Consider the following 26,043-nt stretch of genomic DNA (forward strand, 5'->3'; position numbering starts at 1 on the left):
ACAGTAGGGCTATTGCAGACAGAAACAATACTGTACTACATCGATGTTTCCTGACGGCTCAATTTTTGAGTAGACTTTGCTGTTCCGATGAGCATGAAGGGTATATGAGTGGAGCACTCACATGGGCCGTGAGCGACTGAGCGGAGCGCACACGCACAGAGCGGGATAATACACAGAGCGTCGGGGCGGGGGGAAGTGAAACCTGGGCGGTTGCATTTCGGAATAACCTCAAATGAATCAGGTGATACATTTAAATGCCACACTGTAAAATTGTTGGAAAAATAATGCAATGTAAATGTTACAGCAAAAACCTGTTAATTAGTTGACTGTTACCTTACCATATATGGTAAATAATGATATTATGTTATAAATACAATATATTTCATTTAAATATATTTTTATCTAAAAATAGATTAACCTAAAATGTATGAAGTAATTCCAGAAATCACAATGCATAGCATCAGCAATATTATTTAAACTTTTTTGTTGTTTTGTATAAATATATTGACTACAGTATGTACATTAGAATGTTTCATGCTGCTTTGTTATAAAAGTGCATTTTACAATGATACTAGTCTATCACACACACATACACATTGCAATACTGCTAAAAACATTTTCTAAGCATCTTTAAAAAATCTCAAAACAAGATAAATATAGTCCAGAGATAAAGACTTTAATATACCTTTTTTAGAGAATAAATCTGACATTAAGTTTTGTTTTTCATGTTTTAAGCATAAACCCTGCTAATTTTTGGCACATTTACGCATAAATCAAGAAAAACAGATCTAATTCACGATGTATTCTCAGAAAACAAGCCTTAATATGTTATGCAGCTTTGCTTCTCAAATAAATGCATCTTGTTTTAGATGTGTTCAGATATTTTACATGGAGAGTATGATGGAAAAAAAATACTGGGGAAAATATGATGATGAAGATGTGAATGATCATTTTGTATTTGCATTTGACCTGTGATGCAGGTTACATGTTATAAGGGTTATACTAACTTCACAATTAATCTTGTTCACATGAACAGGTCTTGATCTGATTTTGTAACTACCAGTGATGCATAACATATCAATGAACCATTTATTTTTTCAAACATTTAACAATTACAGTGTGAGATTCTAATGTTAATGTGTGAAAGCCAAGCAAGCTTAATATATGCTACACAGCTGTATGCTTACAGAAAATCTATAAAATGAGGCATCAGAGTTTGCTGCCCAATGAATCAGCTGCTAATACATTTTGCTATAATTGGTGCCACTATATTAGCTGTACCATCTGTTAGTAAAACAGCTTATAGCTTACTTGGAATTGCTTTAAAACTAAATGACATTAAATTATAGGAAAATATAGTACCTTAATGTGAAGGGGAAAAAATGATTCATCTCCTTACACAACACCAGTGAGATAGTGAGGGTTCTCATGACAAAATACTGTATATATCTCTGGCCAATGGAGAGAGCGCAGAAAAAGCCAATGATTTTAGCAGAATAGTGTTACATGACTCTTCATTATCCACAACAGACGTGCTGTGAATCATATTTCGGTCATCATATAACACATATGAATAACCCCCATATAGCATACATGAATCACCCCGTAGCAGATCTATACAGGTGGAGCTGGGGAAGGTGGAGGGTTTCTGAAGTGTGCTGCAAACTGCTACAGCAAACAAAAGCCAGGTATTTGAATATTGAGCAGTAAGCTCAATGGCTACCGATACAGGAGAGAATAGTGGTCGACCGATATAGTTTTTTTGACAGCCGATGCCGATATCTTGGAAAGCAGGGTGGCCGATGGCCGATATAAAGCCAATATAATTGTATTTATTTGAACTAATATTTAAGAAATTAATTTTTTTTAAAAAACCATGCCTACCTAAAACGGCTTGTTCTAACACGCCCCCACATGTCTACGTCACGATGTGGGAAGATTTGCATAACGCCGCCCAAAAGTTCACGCAAAGAAAGAAGGCGTAACTTTTATTCTCGCTGTTAAAAACCATGCCTACCTAAAACGGCTTGTTGTAACACGCCCCCACATGTCTACGTCACGATGTGGGAAGATTGTGGACAAAGCGGAGTCCAGCCCGGGGTCGTCACATATGGTTGCCGCATGCCCGCCGGACGCTCCTTCGTCGAATCTGCCGACTGTGCCGTTCTCAAGCCCGCCCGCCTCTGCTCACTCAAACCGGCCTCCGCTCACTCTAGGCCGCGGTGTGTAATGCTTTTTCGTTGTGAAAGCGAAAATACTTTGTTTGACCTTCCAAAAGAGGACACGACTAGAAATCAGTGGTTAAGTTGTATTTACAACACTGTTCCAGAACAGTTTAACCCAAATATTCAGATGTGTCCAGTGCATTTTATAGAGGACTGTTTCCTGATCCTGGTAGAGTAGACTACAATGCCGGCTGATCTGACTCACAGCCTGTAAGTACGTTTTTTATATTTAAAGAATTTGCCACTGACGATTCAAACGCGAGTTTTTTGGGCAGTGTAGAGTAGCACTTGTTGTTTGTAATTTCTCAGATCACAAATGCAGACATGGTTTTATGTTTACGCGGCGCGATGCAACGCAATGCGTAAAAAGACAGTATAAGTCATTATAATCCGTAATTATGTCCCCATTGAATGCAACAAATGGTTCGTTTATAATGGGTTTTAATGTTTTTGTCTTGTCGCTCCGGCCGGACAGGGCATCACAATATGGTAAGGAGCGTAACATTTCCGTCACATGCTTGAGGTATTCGGCCAATCACAACGCACTGGATAGCTGGCCAATCAGAGCACACCTCGCTTTTCAGACTGATGAGCTTTGTTAAAATTGTCGAGTTTCAGAAAGGCAGGGCATAGAGTAGAAACAATAATGTACAGTATGTGGAAAATAATGTGTTTTTTGAATCTTAAACCGCATAAACACATTTCATTACACCAAATACACAAAATAATGTTCTTTTTAGCAGCATCATATGACCCCTTTAAATGGATAGTTTTCATCCTTTACTCACTGTTATTAATTCTAATGACTTTCTTCCATGGAAAACAAACAAAAAAATAGTTTTGGAATGTCATTAGTGTAAGTAAATGATGACAACATTTTCATTTTTTGGCTGAACTTAAAGTTGAAGATATTTATGCATACCATTAAAAAGCATATGTATGTAAGATTATTAAATTCAATATTTTTTAATTTATTCATTTATTTTTTAACTTAACTGTAAAATTGCAGTGCCACTAATGGCACCAAAGGGAATTGCATGCTTTTCAGTCTTTTTGTATTTATTTGGGTCAGGCAGTAGACCTGGTAACCGTACCTTTGGAAACTAGATTTCTTATTGTCGTTGACGGAGGCACAGAAACCTGTTGTTACTTACTGCAGAATGTATTCTCTGTATGTGAGTGCTATTACCCCTGCACAGTGGATGTCTTTGCAAAAGAGTCACTGGCACCACAACACTGACAATCTGTATGCTGCATTCACATTTCCCTGTGTGAGGGGTCTAACTAAGTGTTTGTGTGTGCCTTTGTTTCCCAGCTGTCTCTCATCATTGCTATCTGCTGGCACAGTTTTTTGCCATTTTCCAAAAACACCATTTAGAGCTTTTGGCGGCCACATAAATGACAAAAAGACCTTTTAGCGCAAGCACACACAGACAATTACACAAAAACGTGCAAACATCAGCATCCAGTAGTGTTCTAGCTCAATGGCTCATTGATCCTATACTGATGTGCGATATAGCCATGGATGAGAGCCCGAGAGAGCCAGTAAAATACCTTTCCTAGTCTTGTGAATTTGCCTCAATGGGGCCTTTTTTCTTCAAATGGCTGTCTGCAGGTAAAGTGGCTCCCTAACAAGTCCTCAAATTAATGAATGACTCATGCGTGAAGGCCCTTCTGCAGCAATTCGAGCACATCAGAAATTTCACAGAGACGACTGATTTGTTGAACATGCAGCAAGCAGACAGGCCCGAGCAGGAGTGAAGCTTTATGATGGTGAGCCGTAGCCCATTATTTTATGATAATGAGCTGGATCACCGAATCCATCCTGATGCTGAGATTTCTGCGAGACAAACGTGTGAAAAGACAGGTGCAGGAACATTGGCTCCTTGATTAGAGCTTGAAAACAAAAAGACCCTCGGGAGCACGCAGTTGAAAAGAAGGTAAAGATGTGACATGACACCTTTCAACTAGGCAAACAAAAACCTTGATGCGTGTACGAAATGACAAGCAATAAGAGATAAGCATGAAAGCGATGTTGCTAAAAGGTTTCGGGTGTCATTGTGAATTTCTTGACATGTAGAATTTGTTTGATTTTTACAAAACTGTGTGCCTTTTAAACCTCAATGTCACATTGTGTCCTAACCAGAAGTGACACAATAAAGCAACAAGCAGACTCCTCCATGGAAATCTAAGTTTTTGTTCTAAGCAGCGACATGACATTTTGTTGATCGGTATCTATTTCTGCGTCGTCCATAATGAGATTTCTTTGGCCGAAAATCTTCAGCTTGACTCAGTTATTCAATGTGGACAGATAATCTTGTAGTTTTACAATTAGGACATTGATTTATCATAACTCAGAAGATGGTAAGACAACTTAATACTGTATCTGAAGCAACATTCAGATCATTTCAATCCTACAGGTTTCCATAAATGTTTTAGTTAAGTTATGGCTTTAAGTTTAAATGTAAAGTATTTGGAAGGAATTTGTTAGATATATTTATAAAATGTGAGGGCCAATCCACAATGGCCTGTGTTTGAAGAGGAGACTCTATGTCTGGCTGAATTTAGAAAAGAAGACCATGGGTTGTTTTCTAAGATTAATTGCTGCTTTTTCCGTCCCTGTATTGCGCTGAGCCTTTCACTGATATGTGGCCAAATAAAAATGTAAAAGTGAGAACTTTACTATCAAAAAGGCAATAAGTAAAGCAGCAATTAAATCAGCATCTTGCACATTACCACTGGCTCATACGCTATTACCATGACTTTTATTTCTAACCTGTAATCAGTTCTTTGTTGGGTTTTATCCGTACCAACAGAAATTTTAATGGAATTCAGCCCCCTATGTATTAGTCATGGTTAACTGATTTACTATAAAACTTTACTCTGTGCATACATGTCCTGACCTGGATATCACTTAACTGGATGACTCATCAAAACCATAAGCTATAGCCTTTTAAATCATAGATCATCCAAACAAATGATTATATCCATGATCAAAAGAATGGCTACCTTGTTGTTCATGCTTCCTCAAAGATCAAAGGCTTTATTAATATAGATTTGTATTACAATTAGTCTTTTTATATAAAAAGAGCAATTATTGCACCCTAGAGACATGAACTGAGCATTTTCAAACCCTCATATTAAAAATGTGTGCCATGTCCATAGAGACATAATGCTCTCAGGAACATGTGATATTAAATGTGGCTTTCAGAGTGTTGGTGAACAAACAACATTACATGTATTATTTTCTTTCCATTCTTTGTGTTCTTTATCTCTTTGTTTGGTTTTTCCACAAGACTTTGGGTCATCCGTTGTCCTTTTGAGTAATGCTCTGAATAATGTGCAAAGACATGCGTATTTATAAGAGTGTCATTTATGGATCTGGATGATGCAACAAAGATATGAAATATACACTTGCTGTAGTATATTATGGGTATTTATTTTCTTTGCATATGGACACAAGGTCATCAGTTGTATCTGCAGTATGCTAAAATGTACATGAACATTGAATTGATATTAGTTTGTCTGATGCTCAGTGGTTCATCTAGAATCTGACAATTATTTTAGTTTCATGGCTTGTCTGCTCCTAGAGGTCCATTTCTCAAAGTGACAGCAAGATTAGAGGGAATATTTGATTTGCATTTAACACTCAACACAATGGCTGTCATTCCTTTTCCTCCTTTTGGTCCCATGCACTGATATAAGCTAGTATTTCATATTTCATTTATTGCCTATGCTGGGATATTCTCTTTGATACATTACACACTGCAAATCTCTTTGTACACATCCTTTTGTTCTCAAACGAAACACGGATAAATAATTATTACTTCGAGACACATTATTTCGCTAAGAAACCTTTTTACCCTCAGGCACACAATGAAAGACACTGTTGATCGTTATGGGTAAGAGAATAGCATTGCTAATTAAGAGTAAAAGCTCATTAGTCAGCGGAGAGAGGAGGATGTGAGGTTTATCGGTTCCTGCTCAGACTTTGAGGGTGGTTTCAGGGATGACTTGAAGTCAAGCCTGAAAGAACCAGAATTACAAACAGTGGGATCCTACTGTAGAAATTGTAATACAAACCTGTAATCAACTCTCACCTAAGATACACACTTTTTCAAGCAGTCAGACAACCCTCCATCCACCCTGCGGACACAAATTTAGAGCAGGAAATATCTCAGAGAATGTATCTTCATTTGCATGCTTCCAGCAGAGACAGCCAAAACTCATTGCAATTGCACAGGTTGTAAATGAAAGAACTGAACAGATGCCCTGAGTCCAAAGTGCACACTTGAGTCTTTCCTCTGAACATGGTTGACTCAAATGCCTCTGAGAACTCAAGTTTGAGAGATCCTAGATCTCATCATCTCAACCTTTCAAAAGTACTTTGATAACACTTCACTTTGAGCTTGGTTTTACTTTAGGCTAGTTCTTGCTCTTAGTTGTAATTTAAGGTTACATGCCCAGAGTTGTACAGTAGATGACAGTGGAGCATTAATGGAATATCTTTTTTTATTAAAGGAATATTCAGGGTTCAATACTAGCTTCAGAAGTTTAGTTAGTCAACAGCATGTGTGGCATAATGTTGATTTTTACAAAAAAAAAAGGTTAAAAGGTCACTTCCATTCTATGTGAATGCATTTAACGCAAGTGCATAAATGCAGATTTTTATTTATTTAGATTTATATTATATGTCAGTTTAATGCACCTGCAGAATTTCATGAAGTACCTCATCGTTAGATACATTTTCCAACAAATAGTGAAAGATGTTTGTTTGGTTAGTTCTGAACACCTGTAGTCATTTCATTTTAAAGAATCCCATTTCAGTGTCCTTGCAGAGATGTTAATCTTCACTGTAGACAACAAAGGAAAGGAAATAGCCTTTTCAATACCTAAAAGAAGAATTTAGCTATTTCTGGTTAAATTGATATTCTTTGTATTATCTGTTTGGTTTTAGTCAGTTATTTATTTATAATCTGTCCACAATCACATTATGAGCATAATCTAAAATGGCCGAGTCGCAATGCTGCTTAATGAATATAACTCAATGAGCTTGAGCAAAATGGTATACAGTACAGTTTAAAACAGACTGGCTTTTTGTCATTCAGACAGCTATTTGTCTAGTCTGCTTCTCTCTTATTACCAGGCATGGCTATAGTTTTAAAATTATTCGTCCCTCTAGGTGAATACACAGGACCTTGTCATAGTCACCATTTACATGACAAATTACAATATGAGTGTTTGTATTGCTATTGCAGACCCTGCAGGTTATGATACAAATACTCTTGCAACATCTAGTTCAAATGAAAAATTGCATGTCATGTAGCAAGGCTAAGATGATCGTGCAAAACTGTATACATAATTTTCTCCCCATAAAGAGCTTAAAACACCTCTTTATGAGTTCTATGGTGGTATAACACAAATTTTAAACCAATATAACTCTGAATAATTGTTTTCTCCTTGTTTCCCAGAAAACTAGCTAATGTTTTGATCTTCTCTCCCACCAGACCTTTGCTTAATTTGGCTCATGCAGATACTTATTTCATTTCTTAATTATCCTCATTTATGTGTTTACATATTTCTCTGTTCATCCCACACATTTTATACATACATTTTCTATTAGTCCACCACGTCACACTTGTCAAGTCAAGTCAAGTCAGTTATATATTGGTGAAAGCTCTTTTCCCAGTACGTATTGTTCCAGATACTTTTTATAGAAAGTTGTGGTTTAATCAACATAAAGTTGTGTAGGAACCAACAGAATTGTCACTTTTATGTCATTTCAGACCAGCCTGAGGATATTTCAAGCCCATTTGGTGTTCAATTATATTTAAGTGGCACCATTGGTGCTTTTCATGCGTCCGCCGTTGATGATAAAAAATACATTTCTCTCACAGGCCAGATGTTTTATTTGTGGTCTAAAAGTACACCTCGGCTCCTCTTTCAGGGTGGATCGGTTCAACAGCATTTGATGAAGTGTGTTGTTTTTGTAACCACAGATATTGTCTGATGATGCCCCTGTAAACAGGGAATGACACATACCTGATATTATTCCTGCAGATAATAACCAAAATCCTGTTACTGCTCTGGGTGGGGGAGATAATGTGATTATAGCAGCAGATTGCTTTGAAATGAACTGTGCTCTCAATGAATACATGTTTACACGTTTGGCGTATGAAGATAGGATGCAGGTACAGTTCTGAGCTGTTGACTCTGGGTTGCAGGTTTTATCTCAAAGGACTGGAGAGTTACAGTGATCACAACCTTGCTCTCATTGGCATTCTGCTCTTGAATAAAGTACTTAACTACAAGTTGCTGACTAAAATTAGAGTATTTTGCTTTTTTATAAAGAGCTAAGCTGAAATAACTCAACAGTATGTTCAGAAGAGAACACGAGCCAGAAGCACCATCTATCTCAAAGCTTCTCTCTGCCCTTGTGACTTACATTACACGTCTTTTAATCGTCTCTTTTTTTCACATTGCCACCTGCCAAGCAGAGCTACCCCCCTCCCAAAAAAAAAGTTGAAAAAGAACTGGAACACATATAACAATGCTTTGCTCTCGGGAGAAATGTAAACAGTGATTTTACACAAAGGCAAAGCGCTTGTTACTCAAGGCAGAAAAATAGCAAGTCAAAAGAATTGCTGATGGAAACGTTGTGATTGCGGCATTTGAAAAGGCCCTTTTTGTGGTGCACTGTGGCGCTGAAGTGCAGCACATTGTAGGATCCCTACTGAGTGGTTACTGTGTTCCACCGAGACTTCCTCATCAATATGCATGGAGAAGTACGGATGTCTGCGTTGAAGAATTAGATGTCATGCAGCAAAAGCCTTGCTTTTAAATCTGCTGTAATCACAGCAGAAAGCATTGTAGCCCAGATCGGGGCTGTATTCACACCGTTATGGATGTCCTTATCAGCGGGCTACATACATTATAGTTCTGTGTGAGATGAGGGTGTAGATACATCATCCAAGAAATGCCTCCCATAGGAATAAATGCCAGAAGTGGACAACTTATGATTGCGATTTGAAACGTTAAGCTTAAAGATATTTAATGAACTGATATGGTGACCAACAGCTATGTAATTTTTATCCCACTGCAATAAATGTACTGAAGTGTAGGCATACTGTAGGCTTCTGTTTTGATATGCACATCTTTGTAATTAGAGGTTGTACTAAGCAATGATGCACAAGTCCGTGTGGTGCATTTATTTCGCAAGGTCTGTATTTTAATCTGTAGTTGCATCTCCTTTCACACTGTTCCAAAAAAGTATGAACATTTTTTGAAAGTCGCCCACACATATGGTCACATGGCACACATGACTTGACAGACTGTCATCAGAATACAGTAATGAGACTCTATTCCAACATCTGGTTTGGTCACGGCCGTGAAGAATGATTGACAGCACTTGGTGGAAATATGGAAATAATAACAGGGTTAGAACAAGGGGCGGGACTGCGGGAGACGCTGAGAACTAACTACTGAAAGAGATGTTGAAAATGTGCTCATGACATCTGTTTACCATGGGACTGAATTACAGTGCTTGACTTTAAACCGTATCTGGCGCGATTGCCTTTTTATACAGTTTGCACTTGAAGCGAAAATAAAAGCTTGTTAAAAGAGTTAGAAATAATTTGGATTAATATAAGCAGTTTTAGGGAGAACTTCTCCATTTCATGTACCAGCGCAGTTGCACAGCGGATGCTAAAATTGGAAGCATGTGCACAGGAGGTTCTTATTATTTCACTTACATTCTTTTATTGTTAATTTGGTGATACTTTGTTCCTCTGAAGTACTAAAACACTCATTACCATGCAGAGAACATTTTTATGTGAATACATTACACTTCTCACTTACAGACAATTAGTAGATTATTCCCACAAAGAATCATCGTACTTTTCTCCCCTCTCTATGTTGACAAGATCTCTCCGGAGTCCTAAATAGTTTTCATGGCCTCAAGGAAACAGAATTTCCTGTTAATTGCCTGTCTTTGTATCTGCGTGTGTGTGCACTTTTCACTTAAAGTAACAGTTGTTTTGGTGAGTGTGTCTGAGTGGAGGTGAAGGTGACTGAGTGTTTACTAATGCATCTTTGTTCTTTCTGTGTGAATCTGTGTGCTGCGTGTGTTTAGGCGAGCGTTTGTGGGGCCGAAGCCATGCTGATCTTCAGTTCCGGGTGGTGGAGTGTGGTCTTGCACCAGAGCCTGTGCTGTTGAAGCCTTGTGCTGCTCCCCCATGGCTCTATGGGAGCTGCTGTTGCTGACTTTCAGCCTCCGCTGCTGGCTGACAAGCTCTGCCAGTTTAGCCGAAGAAGGCCCTGCAGGCCCCCTGGACTGGCTTCTTTCTGACAAGGGCCCATTTCACCACTCACAAGAGTACACTGAATTCGTGGAGAGGAACCGTCAGGGATTTTCCACGAGATACAAGATCTACAGGTTAGTTGTAATTGAACTGAGGCTTGCATCATTTTCATGCAAGGCAGGCTTGCAGGTATATTTTGCCATGTAATATAACTGAAGTTCTGTGTATTGTTTGTTGCTATATAACTGATCAGAATTATGAAATATTTATTTGTATCAACTGAGTTTATAAATAATAAATGAACGGGCTTGCAGTAAAATATTTTGTCAATACATACTGTTCAGAAGTCTGGGGTCAGTAAGGTTTTGTCAAAAAAAGAGAGAAAGAAAGAAAGAAAGAAAGAAAGAAAGAAAGGATGATTTAATTAATCAAAAGTGATTTACATTGTTACTAAAATGTATATTTCAAATAAACACTCCTCTTATAAATATTAATTAAGCAGCACAAATTTATATTTGTGAATTTATATGTTGATAATTTATATTTGAAATTTGTTATATTTGAAAATATAGTTATTTTCAACATTGCTAAAAAAAATATATATATATATATATATATATTTTTTTTTTTTTTTGAGCACCAAATTAGCATGTTAGAATGATTCCTAAAGGATCATTGAAGTGGTGTAATGGCTGCTGAAAATTCCGCTTAGAATAAAATGTATTAAAATAGGAAACAATTATTTCATTGTAATCATATTTAAAAAAATATAACAGTTTTACTGTATTTTTGACTAAATGCAGCCTGGGTGAGCATAAAAGGCTTATTCCAACAACTTTTTAAAACTCTTACCTGTTCCAAACTTTTGAAAGGTAGTGTATTCTTAAGGCCTTCTTTTTGCTGACGTGAACTTGGCAGAAGTAACATAATACACTTTTTTTTGTTGAATTGCAGTTAGTAGAATTTAGCCTGTTAGAAGGTGAGCAGAAATTCCAGCTCTTAAATTTCTGGTGATTTCTCATACATCATTTCCATCATTGCAGGGACAGTTATCGAATATTCATCTGTTCTCAGAGGCCACAGTTGACATCTTCTAATTTGTAGGAGCTACTTCATGGCTGCTCTGATTGGCCCTTCATCAAAACATTGGAGATTTTTTTTTTAGTCTGTTGGCTAAACCTGGTGAATCAGAGGCTCAACGCTCCCTCTGCAAGATTAATAGTCTTATCATGTGGCCAACTGATTAGTGGGCTCTTAATTCTTATTACTCGGCATTATCACCTGTTCCCTCGAGATGGTTACTGTCGGCAGCAAGGCTGTGTTAGGGGAAGATTACAACCACTCCATGATTAACTAAGTGTGTTGTATCAAAATACTAATTGAAAAGGAGCAGCTTTCACATGGATGCCAGAGTTTAGGTAAAACATTTAAATATAGCAATTTCTCATTAAATAGACAGACTGATTAAGCTCCTAAATGTTTAAGTTTCAGTCATTTATTATTATATTATATTATATTATAATGTATTATATTATTGTAACAACTTACATGGGGCCATATGTAATGCATTTAAATTTAGATTTTCTGATATACTTAGTACTATACTTAGGCCTAGCCTAAAAATTATTTTCCAGTTCAGTCCCATTCACTTCTATCTCAGTATGCACTGGGCCTTGAATAATTGAACAGTTGCATTGTTTGACAGTTTGCCACTTTTATTTACACAGTTGTTGTTGATATTGTTGTCAGCTGTCACGTTTAGTTATTTGTTGTCTTGTGATGTCGAGATTAGTTTGTTCATTTGCTAAAAAAGATTGCTTTGTTGATAATTACTCTAGTCGTGTTTTATGTACCAAGAGTTTTATGAGGGCTTCAATGTTCATTTAATCTTGTCTTCTGATTTAGAAGAAAAAGCATTTTGCTCTGAGTGTCTTACAGAATAAATTAGATTAACATTATTGAGTGATTTAAAACGCTGTAAAGAAAAGGAAAAGTATGCATTGAACCCAGGGCCATTTCTAGCCATTTTGACGCCCTAGGCGGACACCCTGTATAGTTCTATGTAACAATTCCTAGTTGCTAAGAAATTGTCATCACACATAAATTAATTTTCTTACATTTGGATTTGGATATAGGCCTATGTTTAGATATTATCAATGGCTACTTTTTGTCTTTATCTGTTTTTGTTCAATTGTTTTGTTGTTGTTGTGTCAGTTATTGCATTATTATTTCAGTCTAACCTATAAAACCCTTTGTTACCCCAAACTACATATAAATGCCTGATCAGTGGCATAAAAGTAATCAGAATGCAGCTACTTGTTCCTTTGTTACTCATTGACGCGTGAACTTCCCCTTTAAATAACGTGATTATCTGCCCTCTCCAAAGCACTGTTGGAAGCGAATTAATTGATTCAGCATTTCGACACTTCCGTAAGGATGCGATAATTCGACAAAGCGGTTTAATAAAAGATGTATTGATCTTGTGATTTAGCGAATTTTACTACACCAATATTTTTAAATTGGCTGTTAAAATTTTAAATGGGAATATTTCAGGACACACTGATCCTTTAACAATGCATTGAAGTAAAAACGCACACCTTTTGGATCAATTTCACAACATGATTTCTTGACTGCCACAAAAACTGCCTAAACAAAATACTGATTTTGTGAATTTTTTCTGTACAAATATTTTAAATTGGCTTAGCTTTATTGCATGGCAAAAAAAAGAAGCCTTACCTTGCCAAAGCACTGACGAGAACCCATTGATCTAATGGTGTTGCTGAGCGCTCCAAATGCAAACTTTGCATGCAACAATCAGAGGCAGCAATTGACAGCGCTCTGTTCCAATGGCATACAGGCTTCGTCAGAATGAAAGTACTCTAGCCCAATGATGTTGGGGATCCACTGGGGGCGGCAATCATATTTCAGCATGGCCATGCCACTCTTTATCACAACCCTGCTAAAATGTAGCGCCAGTACGTGCACTCACATTGGCGTCCCCTCCTGCTGGTGGCACCCTAGGCGACCGCCTAGCTTGCCTATGCCTAGAAACGGTACTGATCGAACCTTTAAAATCTTAATAATGCTTAATCTCAATATGATTTATATAAAAAAGGAAAAAGTTACAACATTTCCAGTACAACAAATACATTTACTAAACATTTCATATTATTAGTAATATTTCAGTATGAATATTAACTGGACTAAGCAACTTCCGTTTACTTGATTATACATACATCATTTTTATAACAATTGGGTTAAAATGTGAGTATCAAATATGATACATTAGGCTCGTGTTATTGCCTCCTTATAAATTGCTTGTTGTATTTCTCAATTGTAAGTTGATTTGGTTAAAATTGTCTAAATAAATGTGAACATATTAAGACATTATTGGGAGAAATAGAGTGACAACTGATATACATATGCATTTTATATAAACTGTCCCAGATTATTGCACCAAATTGCATTCTCTCTCTCTCTCTCTCTCTCTCTCTCTCTCTCTCTCGATTTGGGCTTCTTAATAAAATTGAGTTTTTTTTCCTCCTTGGGTATGAGCTCCATTATTATACTATTGTATATGAGCGATAATAGCCTGATATACTTATATATATAACCAAATATACTTAAAAGTAAACAAACACAATACAAATACAGATATTTTATAAATTTTTTAATGAAGGTATGTATAGTTGTCTTGGATGTGTACAGATAATGCATGGAAAGGATGATAAATTCATCTTGGTGTCTCATATTGTGTTTGTGACATTCTTATATCAGATCGCATCTTTTAATGCTAATGCAGATTCTCTGTAATATGTTGCACAGCCTGGAGCCTTTTACTTAAGCAATCTCTTTTTCAGTGTATTTCCTTGCCGATAACAATGCATGCATGTAGCAGACCTAGAGAGATTAAAAGTGGCAATATTATATTGGGGATAGCTTTTTCTCCTTCAAGCTCAGCTTTGTTACATTGCTCAATTCAAATAATCCGCAATGACAGGTAGAAGATGAATTACAAGAAGTGGTTCTCCTACATAGAGTGGTGTGTAACACTGTCGTCCAGGTAATGAAAGTGCACCGTCTCATCCCTCCTTCAATTCTCCACGTTCTTCTTGATTGAATTTGAACAAATTTTAATGATCTCTTTGTTGGAAATAGTTCTTTTTTATTTGGGAGATTTCACTTTGTAGAATATTGGAAAAATGCCATATCATAACATTCAAAGACGGGGTCCAAATATACCACCTGCTTTACTGAAACCACTGCCACGGGATAGTTTCCAGAGAGGCTGATGTGCGCACAGACTAAGGCAATTCTCTCTCACACAATCTTAATAATGTAAGTGGGAAAATCAGTTTGAAATTGCTTGTAAAAGGTCATTTCATAAAATGCTATTTCTTTTCATGATGACAGCTGCCCTTATTTAAAATTTTCTCTTTTTAGGGCCACTTCCTTCTGTATGATATTCAAATCATCTTTTTAATACGTATCTTAAAGGCAGAGATAAAAGCTTGTGACATAAGCCTCAAGGACTTTTTGTTCTGCAACAAAAAGCTGAGAAACAAAGCACAGAAAGCAGAATCGGTTTCAGTGCTGTTGTGAAGACTGATGATGACTACGGTCGTAATGAGCATTTCATATAGCACAGCAGAAGTCCCATAGAGTGCTTCCTAGAGAAGCCTTTAAACTGCTCTCACACAAAGCCTCACCTGATAAGACAATCCAAGCTTATCGTGCTCAGCTGTGACGGGAAAGAGAATGACAGGGAGGATTTTCCGTCTTTACTGTCCTCTTTGTGGGGAACCTTTGAACTCCTGAAGGCTAGCTCATCACAGCTCCCAAAGAACTGTCCAGTCTAAAAAGTGGCTTTTCATGGTGCCATGTGAAATTGAGATAGATCATCTAAATTCAAGCATGCAGACATCCTCCCAATTGTTGGTATAGCACATGCCAAATGCAATATTACCGTTATTTACAGCAGCTGAGGGCGTAGCTTATGAAATTACCCAAAATTATATTCTGACATAAATCCAACAACAGCTTCGACCATACATTAATAATGTGTGTTTTGGTGACATAATTTCGACATAATTCTATCACTTTTGCCCCTTATGAATTGCAAAACAGCAGATGGAATTAAGGGCGTTTGCTGGAATGAATCAATCAAACATCTGGGTCAGGAGGCCTCTGTCATTACTCCTGATTTAATGTGATAGATCCCCTTTCAGAAGGCCACCCCAGCTCCATCCATCACCTGTGCATGAGGTTACTCACTATTTCTCGGCTAACTGAGAGGACAGACTCTTATAGAAGAGAGGCGGCGCCGCGATTGGAGGGTGTTTTGAGATGTATTGAGTGTGAGATTGTGCCAATGCCTTTTGTAGAGGCATGTGCCTATTTTAGTGTATGCATAATTGCATAACGCAGAGCTTAAAATAAGTACCGGGGGTTGAAAGAATTATAGAGAGAAAAGGCTTGAATACTTAATTGCCTGTAACTGCATTAATTAAATTTGTTATTTTTGTATGCATTGTGAGTTGCTGCTGGTGAGACAAAGAGGAGCATTAGTCTTGACCTTCACTTAAGAAACAAAATAGTTTCTGTCAGGGCTAATTAAAAACAAGTTTTATAATTGCTTCATCAGCTACTCATCCTGCAATAAGTTGGCACAAATGCTTTTAGTATTTTGCTCTAAGGAAGATGTCAACTACCCAGTTCCAGTTTATTAGCCCACATGCTATTTTTCATGTCTACTTTAAAAAGTGACTCGGTGCTCTAATGTATGTTTTTGCATTAAAGATACCCAGCTAAAGGCATGTTTCTTTTCATTGTAAGCAGTTAGGATTTCATCAATCAGTTTAAATAAAACTATGTTAAGAACCAATTTAGCATCTGAAATGGTGTTGTTGGTGCACAGAACAAGCTAAAATGTTCTAAAAACAAGCCAAGCTTGCTGTATTTTTTCATACTTTCCATTAAAAGACCTTTTAATCATATAAACAGTTTAATAGACTTTGAACAAATATGACTTAATTGGATTTATACACTCAAAACAAAGTTACAAAGTTGTCACTGGTACAGAGATACAAAAGCTTACACATTATTTACTCCTAAATGGTATATATTAGTACCTCCCTTACAAAAATTAGCCATGGTTTATTATAGTAAAAGTGTAGTAACCATGTTTTTAGGCTTATTTATTACCATTTGTATGACCACAGTTTTACTACAAATACCATGGTCAAACTATGGTAAGTGTAGCAAAACCATGGTTAATTTGGGGTTACCTTGGTTTAACTATAGTAACCTTTATTTGTGATATTATATTATGATATAAATTAATATATTAGTACATTAAGGGTGTGTTTACACTTGACAGTTTTGGTTTGATTAAAACAAACTCTTTTACAATTGCTTTGTTAGTGAAGTTCATTCGAACACTGCCATCCAAACTTTGGTGCAGAACAAACAATTGGGTAGACACTGCTGTTTCATCATAGCAGATACGATTTCTGGCACTGTTTTGACACCTTTACACATTTTATATGCTCTTTGTGAGTTATCAGCTGGTAAAAATACCACCTTATGCATATACATATAACGAGCACATTTAAGCATCAGTATCTGATGTTTGGTAAGTTGGAAAAAATATATGTCATAAAAGCTGTCCAATCAGGATTTGACAGTATTCTTATATCTTTTGTTTTGTATTGTTAGGTTCAGTGTTAAAAATGACAGTGTGAACAAAAAGCGAACCGGGACTAAATGTATCATTTTCATTTTTTGGTTCAGACCAAAATAACCAAGAAAACTAATCTAGAGGTGTAAACACACCCTAAAAATACATATTAGTATCTAAAATGTACATATTATTAGGGAACCGGCCTAGTGAGTTTTGTACCTTTTTTTCTGAAAGTGCATTTAGACTTTCATACACTATGTTAGCAGTTAATTTGCTTCGCATTGACTCAGTATCATTCCTACAGATTTAGAAACATTTAGTTTTTGTTCATATGTGTGATATATTGTCAACTATGTGTCATGTGGTGCTATGGAGGAAGCCTGGGAGCGGAAAAAATTGCAAAAATGCATGAGTCACCAAAGCCTGGAGCATTGTTTCTGTTTTTTTGCCTGGAAGGATTTCAGAGCTTTGTGGTGGTATTTTTTTTCATTTAGCTTTTCTTTCTCCTCCCCACTTTTATGAAAGGTATTGGTTGTCACCACAGGGCAGAATTCTATGAGTCTTTCTGTCAGGGCAGATTTCTGTCACGAAGTGTTTATTGAGCATAGCACCTGTCAGCTGCACATTCGGAGGCGGCGCCCTACGCATGGTATTCATCCCCCAAATGAAACATGCTCTGAGAACCTGAGGCTAGAGATGCAGCTTGGCAGGAGCGCTGGTTGCCCTGCAGGCCTCCTTCTATCATGTCCAAAACAGTCGAGAAATGTTAATGAAAACAGATCATTAGGGACAGGCCTGTTTACTGTCTCTGTTTTTCTCATGCAGGGAATTTGGCCGGTGGAAAGTGAATAACTTGGCTGTAGAGCGACGGGATTTCCTGAACTCCCCTTTGCCTCTCACCCCGGAGTTTATAAGAAACATTCGACTCCTGGGACGCAGACCCACTGCCCAGCTAATTACTGACAACCTGATCAAGAAATATGGGACCCATTTTCTACTCTCAGCTACACTAGGAGGTAGAAAAACATATTCCTGTGAAACATCCTCATGGTGGTTTTGCACAAAGGTCATAATTCCTACTGTGAGCGAACTTGAAAACCAACTAGTGTTTTTCATGCAAAATAAACACAGATAGATCTCATGCATATTTACATCTCAATTTCCACTCTATCAAGCCAAGCAAAATCACTTGTGACATGCTTTGCCGCATAATGTATTACTTCTTCCACTGTGTGGTTGGAAGGGGGAGGCAGGTGTAAACAGATGGCATCATGTCCAGAATGGGTTACCTTTCAGAAATCCGCACACATTATTTCACTCAGTTCTCAAACTCAGAGCAGTCTGTGCTTACAAGTTACTTCACGTAATGTAAAAGTATTGACTGTACACAACTGATGTGGCCTTCGCTGCTCTGGAAAACAAGCAATATTGTGTAAGGTTAGAGCATGAAAATGGAGATGCAAGTCTTGGCTTTGCAGCAGATCTGCTTGGAATACAATCTGCCAGAGAGAATTACAGAGCATATACAGTATAATAATTAACAGTAAAGTCACACTGATCAGCTTTATCTTATAGGGCTGGATACGGATTGACAATTGAATCTCTTGGTTCGATTCCAATCTATTCGATTCCAATTTTTTAAATTATATTTTATTTTGATTCTGCTAACACTATCTGCCAATGCTGTAAATTATGAAGGTCAGTGTTTTAGGCTAAACCGGTAACTTGTCTTTTTGAACTATTCATTAAAATAACCAGCTGATTAAAGTAATTTGTTTTGAGAATCGAGCTACACTGGACAAACTGTATGTTTATTATTCACAAAGAGTCATTTGTTCGTTCAAACTTTTCATTACATTCAGTACAGACTGCAAACTCACATTTCTATCTCAGATAAAATACTGTATAATTTCTTATGCTGAAGACTTCATAGGAGTCTCCATTCCTGAAAACCGGTTCTGGAAACACTGATACTTGATATATGACATTACACAGCCACCGAAAACAGTTAGGGTAAAAGATTGATCTTGGGATTTTAAGAATCAACATAATGAACTAATAAAGGATTGTTCAAATGAAGATTGTGATTAATCAGAAAATCAGTATTTGGTCACACTATTCTCACTATTACCAAAACATTAACTATGACTTTTGCCTCGATAAACTCCTAATTGGCTGCTTATTAATAGTTTTTTTTAAGGTAGTTGTTAAGTTTAGGTATTGGGTAGGATTAGGGATGTAGAATATGGTCATGCAGAATATGTGCTTTATAAGTACTAATAAACAGCCAATCTGTTAATAATAGACAAATAAGCAAATAGTTAATAGTGAGAATTGGTCCCTATACTAAAGTGTTACCCAGTATTTTTACTTGCCTCTGTAGTAGTTATCAATCAGCTTATGTAAAACTACAGCTTGCATCAGAATCCTTAATACATTCTGCAGGAGCATAGAATAGATAAATTCTTACTGTAAAACATTTCTTTATCAATAAGCTTGCTCTGTTCTGTTTCTGCTAGGAGAGGAGGCTCTGACTATATTTGTCGACAAGAGGAAGTTGAGTAAGAAAGCAGAGGCGAGCGACTACACCAGTAACAGCACGGCTGTGACTCTGGAGGCCCTGCACCAGCTGGCTGCCTCCTATTTCATAGACAGGGAGAGTACTCTGCGACAACTGCATCACATCCAGATTGCTTCCACTGCCATCAAGGTATGTCATTAGTCAAGTCAGAGCCCACAGCTTCCTTCTTTCAACTCCTCAAGTATAATCATGTTCAGTATAACAAAGTGCATTTTTTTCACTATCCCTGTTGCCATGATCCTGCTATGAAAAGTGTCATATGCTGAGTGGGTATCTAGAGATATCCATTCACTGCTGAATATGACAAGTTCTGCATTGTGAGAAAAGAAAAGTAGCTCTGGTTGTACATGTTGTTCACGAATGATATTTATGAATGGCCTATGACGCTGAGTAATTAAAATATGGGATTGTTTATATATACTGTATAAAAGCTTAATTTGGGGAAGTATCAAAAATCAGGCAGCAACAAAAACACGGTGTATCTTCGAAACCTATCTGGATGTTTTGCATCTTGACAGCCTAATGCCTTTTGTACAGCCCTATAAATGCAAAATGCAGTAAGTATGGCAACACTAAAGCTTAGGATGGCCTCTGTTTATATATATATATGGCGAACATGATTTCACCAAGTGCAACATGTTCCTGGATCAACATCCATGTAGGGGTAGGGATAGGGTTAGGTCTATATTTTTTGAAAAATAATGTTGATCCAGGAACATGTCTTACTTGGCAAACTGTTTGATTTCAGTCATTCTGTTTTGACAAAATATCTAGTTAGTGCATTTTGCCTATGTATAGCTGTATTTTTGCCTAATTTTCCTGTATTATGATACAGAAACAATGATGGAATTCTGTATCTGCAATAACCAGTTCTAGATGGAAGAAAAATATAGAAAAAAATGTGGGAACTACTAATGAAAAAAAAAGAAGGAAAAAATTGTCTCCTATTCCAGGAAAGGGCTCATCAAAAAGTAAACACAGAACAAAATAACTTTAATAATTAGCCCATTTTTAATATATTTTTCTTTATAATGTCTTAATATCACGTTTTCGATATGCCATGCCTTGCTTTCTTAAAATGTATCTTTAATCCTCACAGATCAACACAAACTAATTTGAATAGCCAACGAAAGCTTTGTGCTTCATATTTGTCACAATTAGGGATTCAGTCAATGCGCTATTTGAAGTAGCTGTTACAGTTTTGCTGACAGCCATTAAAATTGGTCACACAAAGCTTTACAAATCCCCCAAACAGACATTTACTCTGTCACAGCAATGCACAGTTTGACACATATATTCCAGTCCACACTTTGATGATCCCTCCCCATTCCATTATATACAACAGCGCTTTCCCTCGGCACACAACTGCTGCAGTGCTTAGATGATTTTATTACAGTTGGGAGGGCAGATCTCAGGTGTCAAGGCTGTGTTTGTCTATTGCTGGGGAGAAAAGCAAAAGAGCCTGTGAGTGACAGAAGCAGCCTGCCAGGCAGGACGGTGCAGCTCCAACAGCGCAAGAGAATGAATCGCAGAAGCAGCAGGGGCCTCTGACACACGCATCATTTCCACAGGGCATTGACCCATGTCTACATTTAACGGGACAGACTGAGGCAAACGTTCCTCCATATGAATTCCAGATGAAACAGTGCTGGAGTACAGAATGAGGTTTCTAGCTCCCCCCACTGGGCACCGTGGAGGGGAAATTTAGCTATTTCCTTTCATAGGAAAAGCCTATTAGTGTAGCGGTGTGCTGGGACTGTGAGAGGAAAACACTGGAGCGAAGTCAGGCTTTATCCTACCTTTGTGGTTCTGCTCAGGTTGTTTGTCTTAATGCGTGAAAACCCGAGCCATTCTGCAATCGGCGGGGATCATTTTGCTCATGATTTGACAATTTCTTCATACCAGATCAGCTCTAAGCCAAGCCAGAATTGAATTTACAGCCACGATACCTTCGGAAACACACACCGTGTAAGAATTGTAACCGCAGGCAGACAACGCCAACTCTTTTGCAGAGAATTGACTGTTGTGCTCTGTTATAAGTAGCATTTTTCAAGCAAAACCCACCATGCTGGTCTCAGCTGACATGCCCTATTCTGTCCAGTTCATTGAGACTCCCGCACCACTATTTTGATTCATTTTTCTGGTCTGTTTCTGTTTGTTTGAACAGCATATTGGTCATTCAGTTAGGTGGTCTCTTCCTGACTTAGTGAGCTGTTCATAACTAAAATAAACTGCACTGTGGACCAAAATTGTGCCGCAGGTCAAAACTCTGGCTGTGCGAGACCATCCATGGAAAATCTGGATATTTAGTTTTGTCTAGTGGTGCTTTCAAAAAGAAATGCTGAAGCTGTGGTATTTGTCCAGCTGTGAAATTGGAGAAAAGCTTTCTATCAGCCAAACTTGGTGGCTAATATCTCCACACAGAATATTGTTTTCTGGCTATAATTGAGATATTTGACTGATCCATAATAGCTGCTCACTATGCTGCGTGGGAATCAACAGCAGACTGTTGATGTTTCACATTAAGCCTGAACAGCAGAGGATCACGCAAGTCCAGGTGGCCTATAATTTGCCATTACAAGGTATTTTGTGACATGCAAAGTATTTGCTTTGAATAACAGCTGTTATCTGTAAAGGAAATCTAATATCATACTCCACTTGTTCATCAATCAGTAGCCCTTTACCATATGGCACATCATATGGTGCATTAAATAATAAAGCATATATCATCTGATTACATCAGGTATGGTCGTTATAAAAAAATCAATTGCTGCTGAGCTAAGCTTTGTGTTTTATTGCAGTTCAAGCTTTTGCTCAAGCCAGGGATTCAGGCCATATGTTCTGTAGTAACTAGGGATGGGTCATATACAGTGGGTACGGAAAGTATTCAGACCCCCTTAAATGTTCACTCTTTGTTATATTGCAGCCATTTGCTAAAATCATTTAAGTATTTTTTTTTTCCTCATGAAACCACGATGCCTTCTCTCTTCAGGATTATTTGATGAATAGAAAGCTCAAAAGAACAGAATTTATTTCAAATAAAATTTACCAATTTAATGTGTCCCTGCTGAATAAAATGATTTTATCCAGCATAAAAAAAAACTAGTGTATATTTGTAGAAATGTGTAAAATGGTAACTCTATGCAACATTAAAGGTCAAGATTGTAAAAAACAAAACAATAAAAAAATCACCCATATAGTGCAAACCTGCATGCTGCAGAGTTCCCTGTTACCAACACTGGACTCTTCAGTGGGTTTGTGATGGAGTGGCAGAAGACAACCTTGCCTTACCTTATCTAACTGTCAGCCTGGAAAAGATATTGTCTGACAGGCCGAATCGAAAGAGATCACTGAATTGATGAAGGTTCACTGGCACCATAAGAGAGAAAAGTGTGAATCAATTATGCGTGCTTCTCCATGTCATGAGGAGAGAAGGATGACTAGAAAAGAGAAGGAAAAAATTCAGTGTGATCTCTTATTGCAAATGCGGATTGTGGGGCTAGCTTGCAGTAAAGGTCAATTGAGATGCCTAAATCAATACGGCTACACAGAGTCTGACCATCATTAAGTACCCTCCGCTAAGGTTAGATAACATTCTGCATTGTAGAGAGAAATGGACTTGTGGGTGTGAAAGAATCTCTGAATAAGGAAGCTAATCAATTAAATACATTTCATAACGTAGCGGGGGAATAAAACATTGTGCAACAGCCTGCTCAGCTCTCTCAATAAGATGAGAAGAACAGTAAGTGATTATCTGTGAAAGGATCACCACTGCATGCGCATTAGCACCATGTCTGGGACAAGTGACTCACCAAGCACAGGAAGTTCTTATAATGCATCTGTTCACAGCCAGGCTGCTTATTATCCTTTTTAACAAGCAAAACATGGGAAAGGAGTTCATTACACACTGTTTTTTATGTAAAATACCATGGTACAGTAACCGTACAGTGAAACTGATCATTTTGAATTTTGTTTCCCAGGTAACTGAAACAAGGACTGGCCCTCTCGGCTGTAGTAACTATGACAACCTTGATTCTGTCAGTTCTGTGCTGGTTCAGAGTCCCGAGAACAAAGTCCATTTGCAAGGTATAAAATGTTGTTCAAATCTAGTATGCCAAGTTTTGATACTATGATGGGCAGGTTTTTTTTTTTAATGTGAAACACAAAAGGCTCTTTTCCAAAAGCTAGAGAGATCTGCTCGAAGGAGCATTTAAGGCATCATAGTCACGTTCTTGACATGAAGGTTGTTCTGAAAGGTTGGCAGCTTAATTATGTGGCTTCCCAAGATGACTTGTGGAGAAGTGATAACTTCAAATCTAAGATGGCAGATGATTTAAGTGAAATGCAGATTATAAAATGATTCATTCAATACTGAAATGTAAGTTTTGCTTGAGAAAATAAAAGTATGTTTAGTCATTTATATGTATCATCATTTATTTGATTAAAAATATATTAAAAACAGTGATATTGTGAAATATTATTAAATAATTGTTTTCTAATTTAATATATTTTAATTTGTAATGTATTCCTTTGATGGCAAAGCTGAATTTTCAGCAGCCATTACTCTAGTCTTCAGTGTCACATGATGCTTCAGGAATCATTCTAATATGCTGATTGTTTTTATTTTTTATTATATATGTGTATTTGTGTGTGTAAGTGATAATCAACGGCTAGCCGTGCATTAAAGGATTTTAAATGCACGACGTGGAGACAAAGGAATGCAAGAAAGTGCATTTAAAATCCTTTAATGCACGGCTAGCCGTTGATTATCCCGCTTATTCCATGGTCATTTGCCAAGTTATAGACAAGTTAAAACTAGTATTGCTCTTTGCAGCACAATATTTGACCGAATGGGTAAAAATGACAGTTATTTTAGTCAGTTATGGCACGTTAGCACTAGCATTCTGCCCACTTCAAATCATACACAGAGATGAAATAGTGCGGTAAGATCACATTTATTTGAACGAATTATAGCATGTATTTCAATTAATTATCGATCGAGAGAGATAACGGTTGTGTGTACCTGCGTGCTGCATCTGCGCGTCTCTCTCTACAAACAATTACTTCAGAAACAGCCATTTTAACATTGTTGCTGATGAATATAATGTAGCGATCTAGAATCTAGGCTATTTTATTAATAATAATCACGGGGGAAGCATTGACAAAAAGTTTATGTGTATGTGCAGCGCAATCTGCGATCTCTCTCTCTCTCTCCCTCTGTGTGTGTGTGTGTGTGTGTGTGTGTGTGCGAGTGATGTGTGTTGGTTAGTGTGCATCAATTAAAGCAGCGCATTAATATGGAACGGTGATTATACTGACTTGGAAACACCTGTGCATTAAACGGTTGGTAACACTTTAGAATAATGGTCCGTTGTTAACAAGTAACTATGCAGGAAGTAATAGGTAGTACTACATTAACACTTAACTTAATACATCTCCTTAAATTAAGTAATTGAATAAGTTATTTAACATATTTTATATCTAACACATACATTTTTGTGAGGCACTAGTGATATTTTACCAGACACTGTAATCTGGAATATGCGGTTTTGTGCTTAACACAATATAAATGCAGTCGATGCCTTCGTTAAGGATGTGAATTGTTTTTGTCAAGAGAACATCATTATTTATATTCAAGAAAAGTCCTCCCCAGCCTACTGTCACTAAAGGTATAGGTCTTTTGGAGTCGGAGACATACTGAACTGACACAAACTAGAGCTCATGTGAACTAATTCAATCACTTCCTAATTATTAAAATTTTTAAATGAATTATTTGTATTATTATTTTATGCTTTTGTTTGAAATAAACAGAGAACATCCATCCTAAGTAAGAGTAGTAGTCACAAATTGTAGCCGACTTATTTGGGGGATATCATATTCATAAATTAGCTTCCACAAAGAACCTAATTGTTCACTTGTTAACGTTCAAATGACGTTACTGTTGTGATTAGTAATTAATTGGTTATTTTTTATTAATTGGTCATAGTTCACAAGTAGATCTCAATGAGGATATATTTTTTTAGTAATTATCAAATATCTAATAAGGAACTATATTTGTCCTAAATTTGCTACAACTTACTGCTTAGTTAATCTTGCTTCTCTATTAGTTAATAGTATTAAGCTAAGTGTTAATGTAGTACTACCTATTACTTTCTGCGTAGTTACTTGTTAACAACGGACCATTATTCTAAAGTGTTACCAAACAGTTTTACTACATACCCGCCAGCCAATCAGAATCCAATATTCAGACAGATA

At 37.1% G+C, this 26,043-nt stretch overlaps 1 protein-coding gene across 1 annotated transcript in view; it reads left to right on the forward strand.

The window, feature by feature from the left end:
* Positions 1–10,374: 10,374 nt before the first annotated feature.
* Positions 10,375–26,043, forward strand: part of LOC107585215 (BMP/retinoic acid-inducible neural-specific protein 3-like) — a 21,419-nt gene continuing 5,750 nt past the window's right edge. Inside the window, exons 1-4 of the mRNA XM_016272124.1 lie at positions 10,375–10,659; positions 18,033–18,223; positions 19,727–19,917; positions 23,769–23,874. Coding sequence (XP_016127610.1) covers positions 10,460–10,659; positions 18,033–18,223; positions 19,727–19,917; positions 23,769–23,874 — 688 coding nt within the window. The 5' untranslated portion in view covers positions 10,375–10,459. The remainder of the gene's footprint in view (positions 10,660–18,032; positions 18,224–19,726; positions 19,918–23,768; positions 23,875–26,043) is intronic.

Source organism: Sinocyclocheilus grahami, unplaced genomic scaffold (assembly GCF_001515645.1).
Source record: "Sinocyclocheilus grahami isolate Dianchi unplaced genomic scaffold, SAMN03320097.WGS_v1.1 scaffold67.1, whole genome shotgun sequence".
NCBI lineage: Eukaryota > Metazoa > Chordata > Actinopteri > Cypriniformes > Cyprinidae > Sinocyclocheilus > Sinocyclocheilus grahami.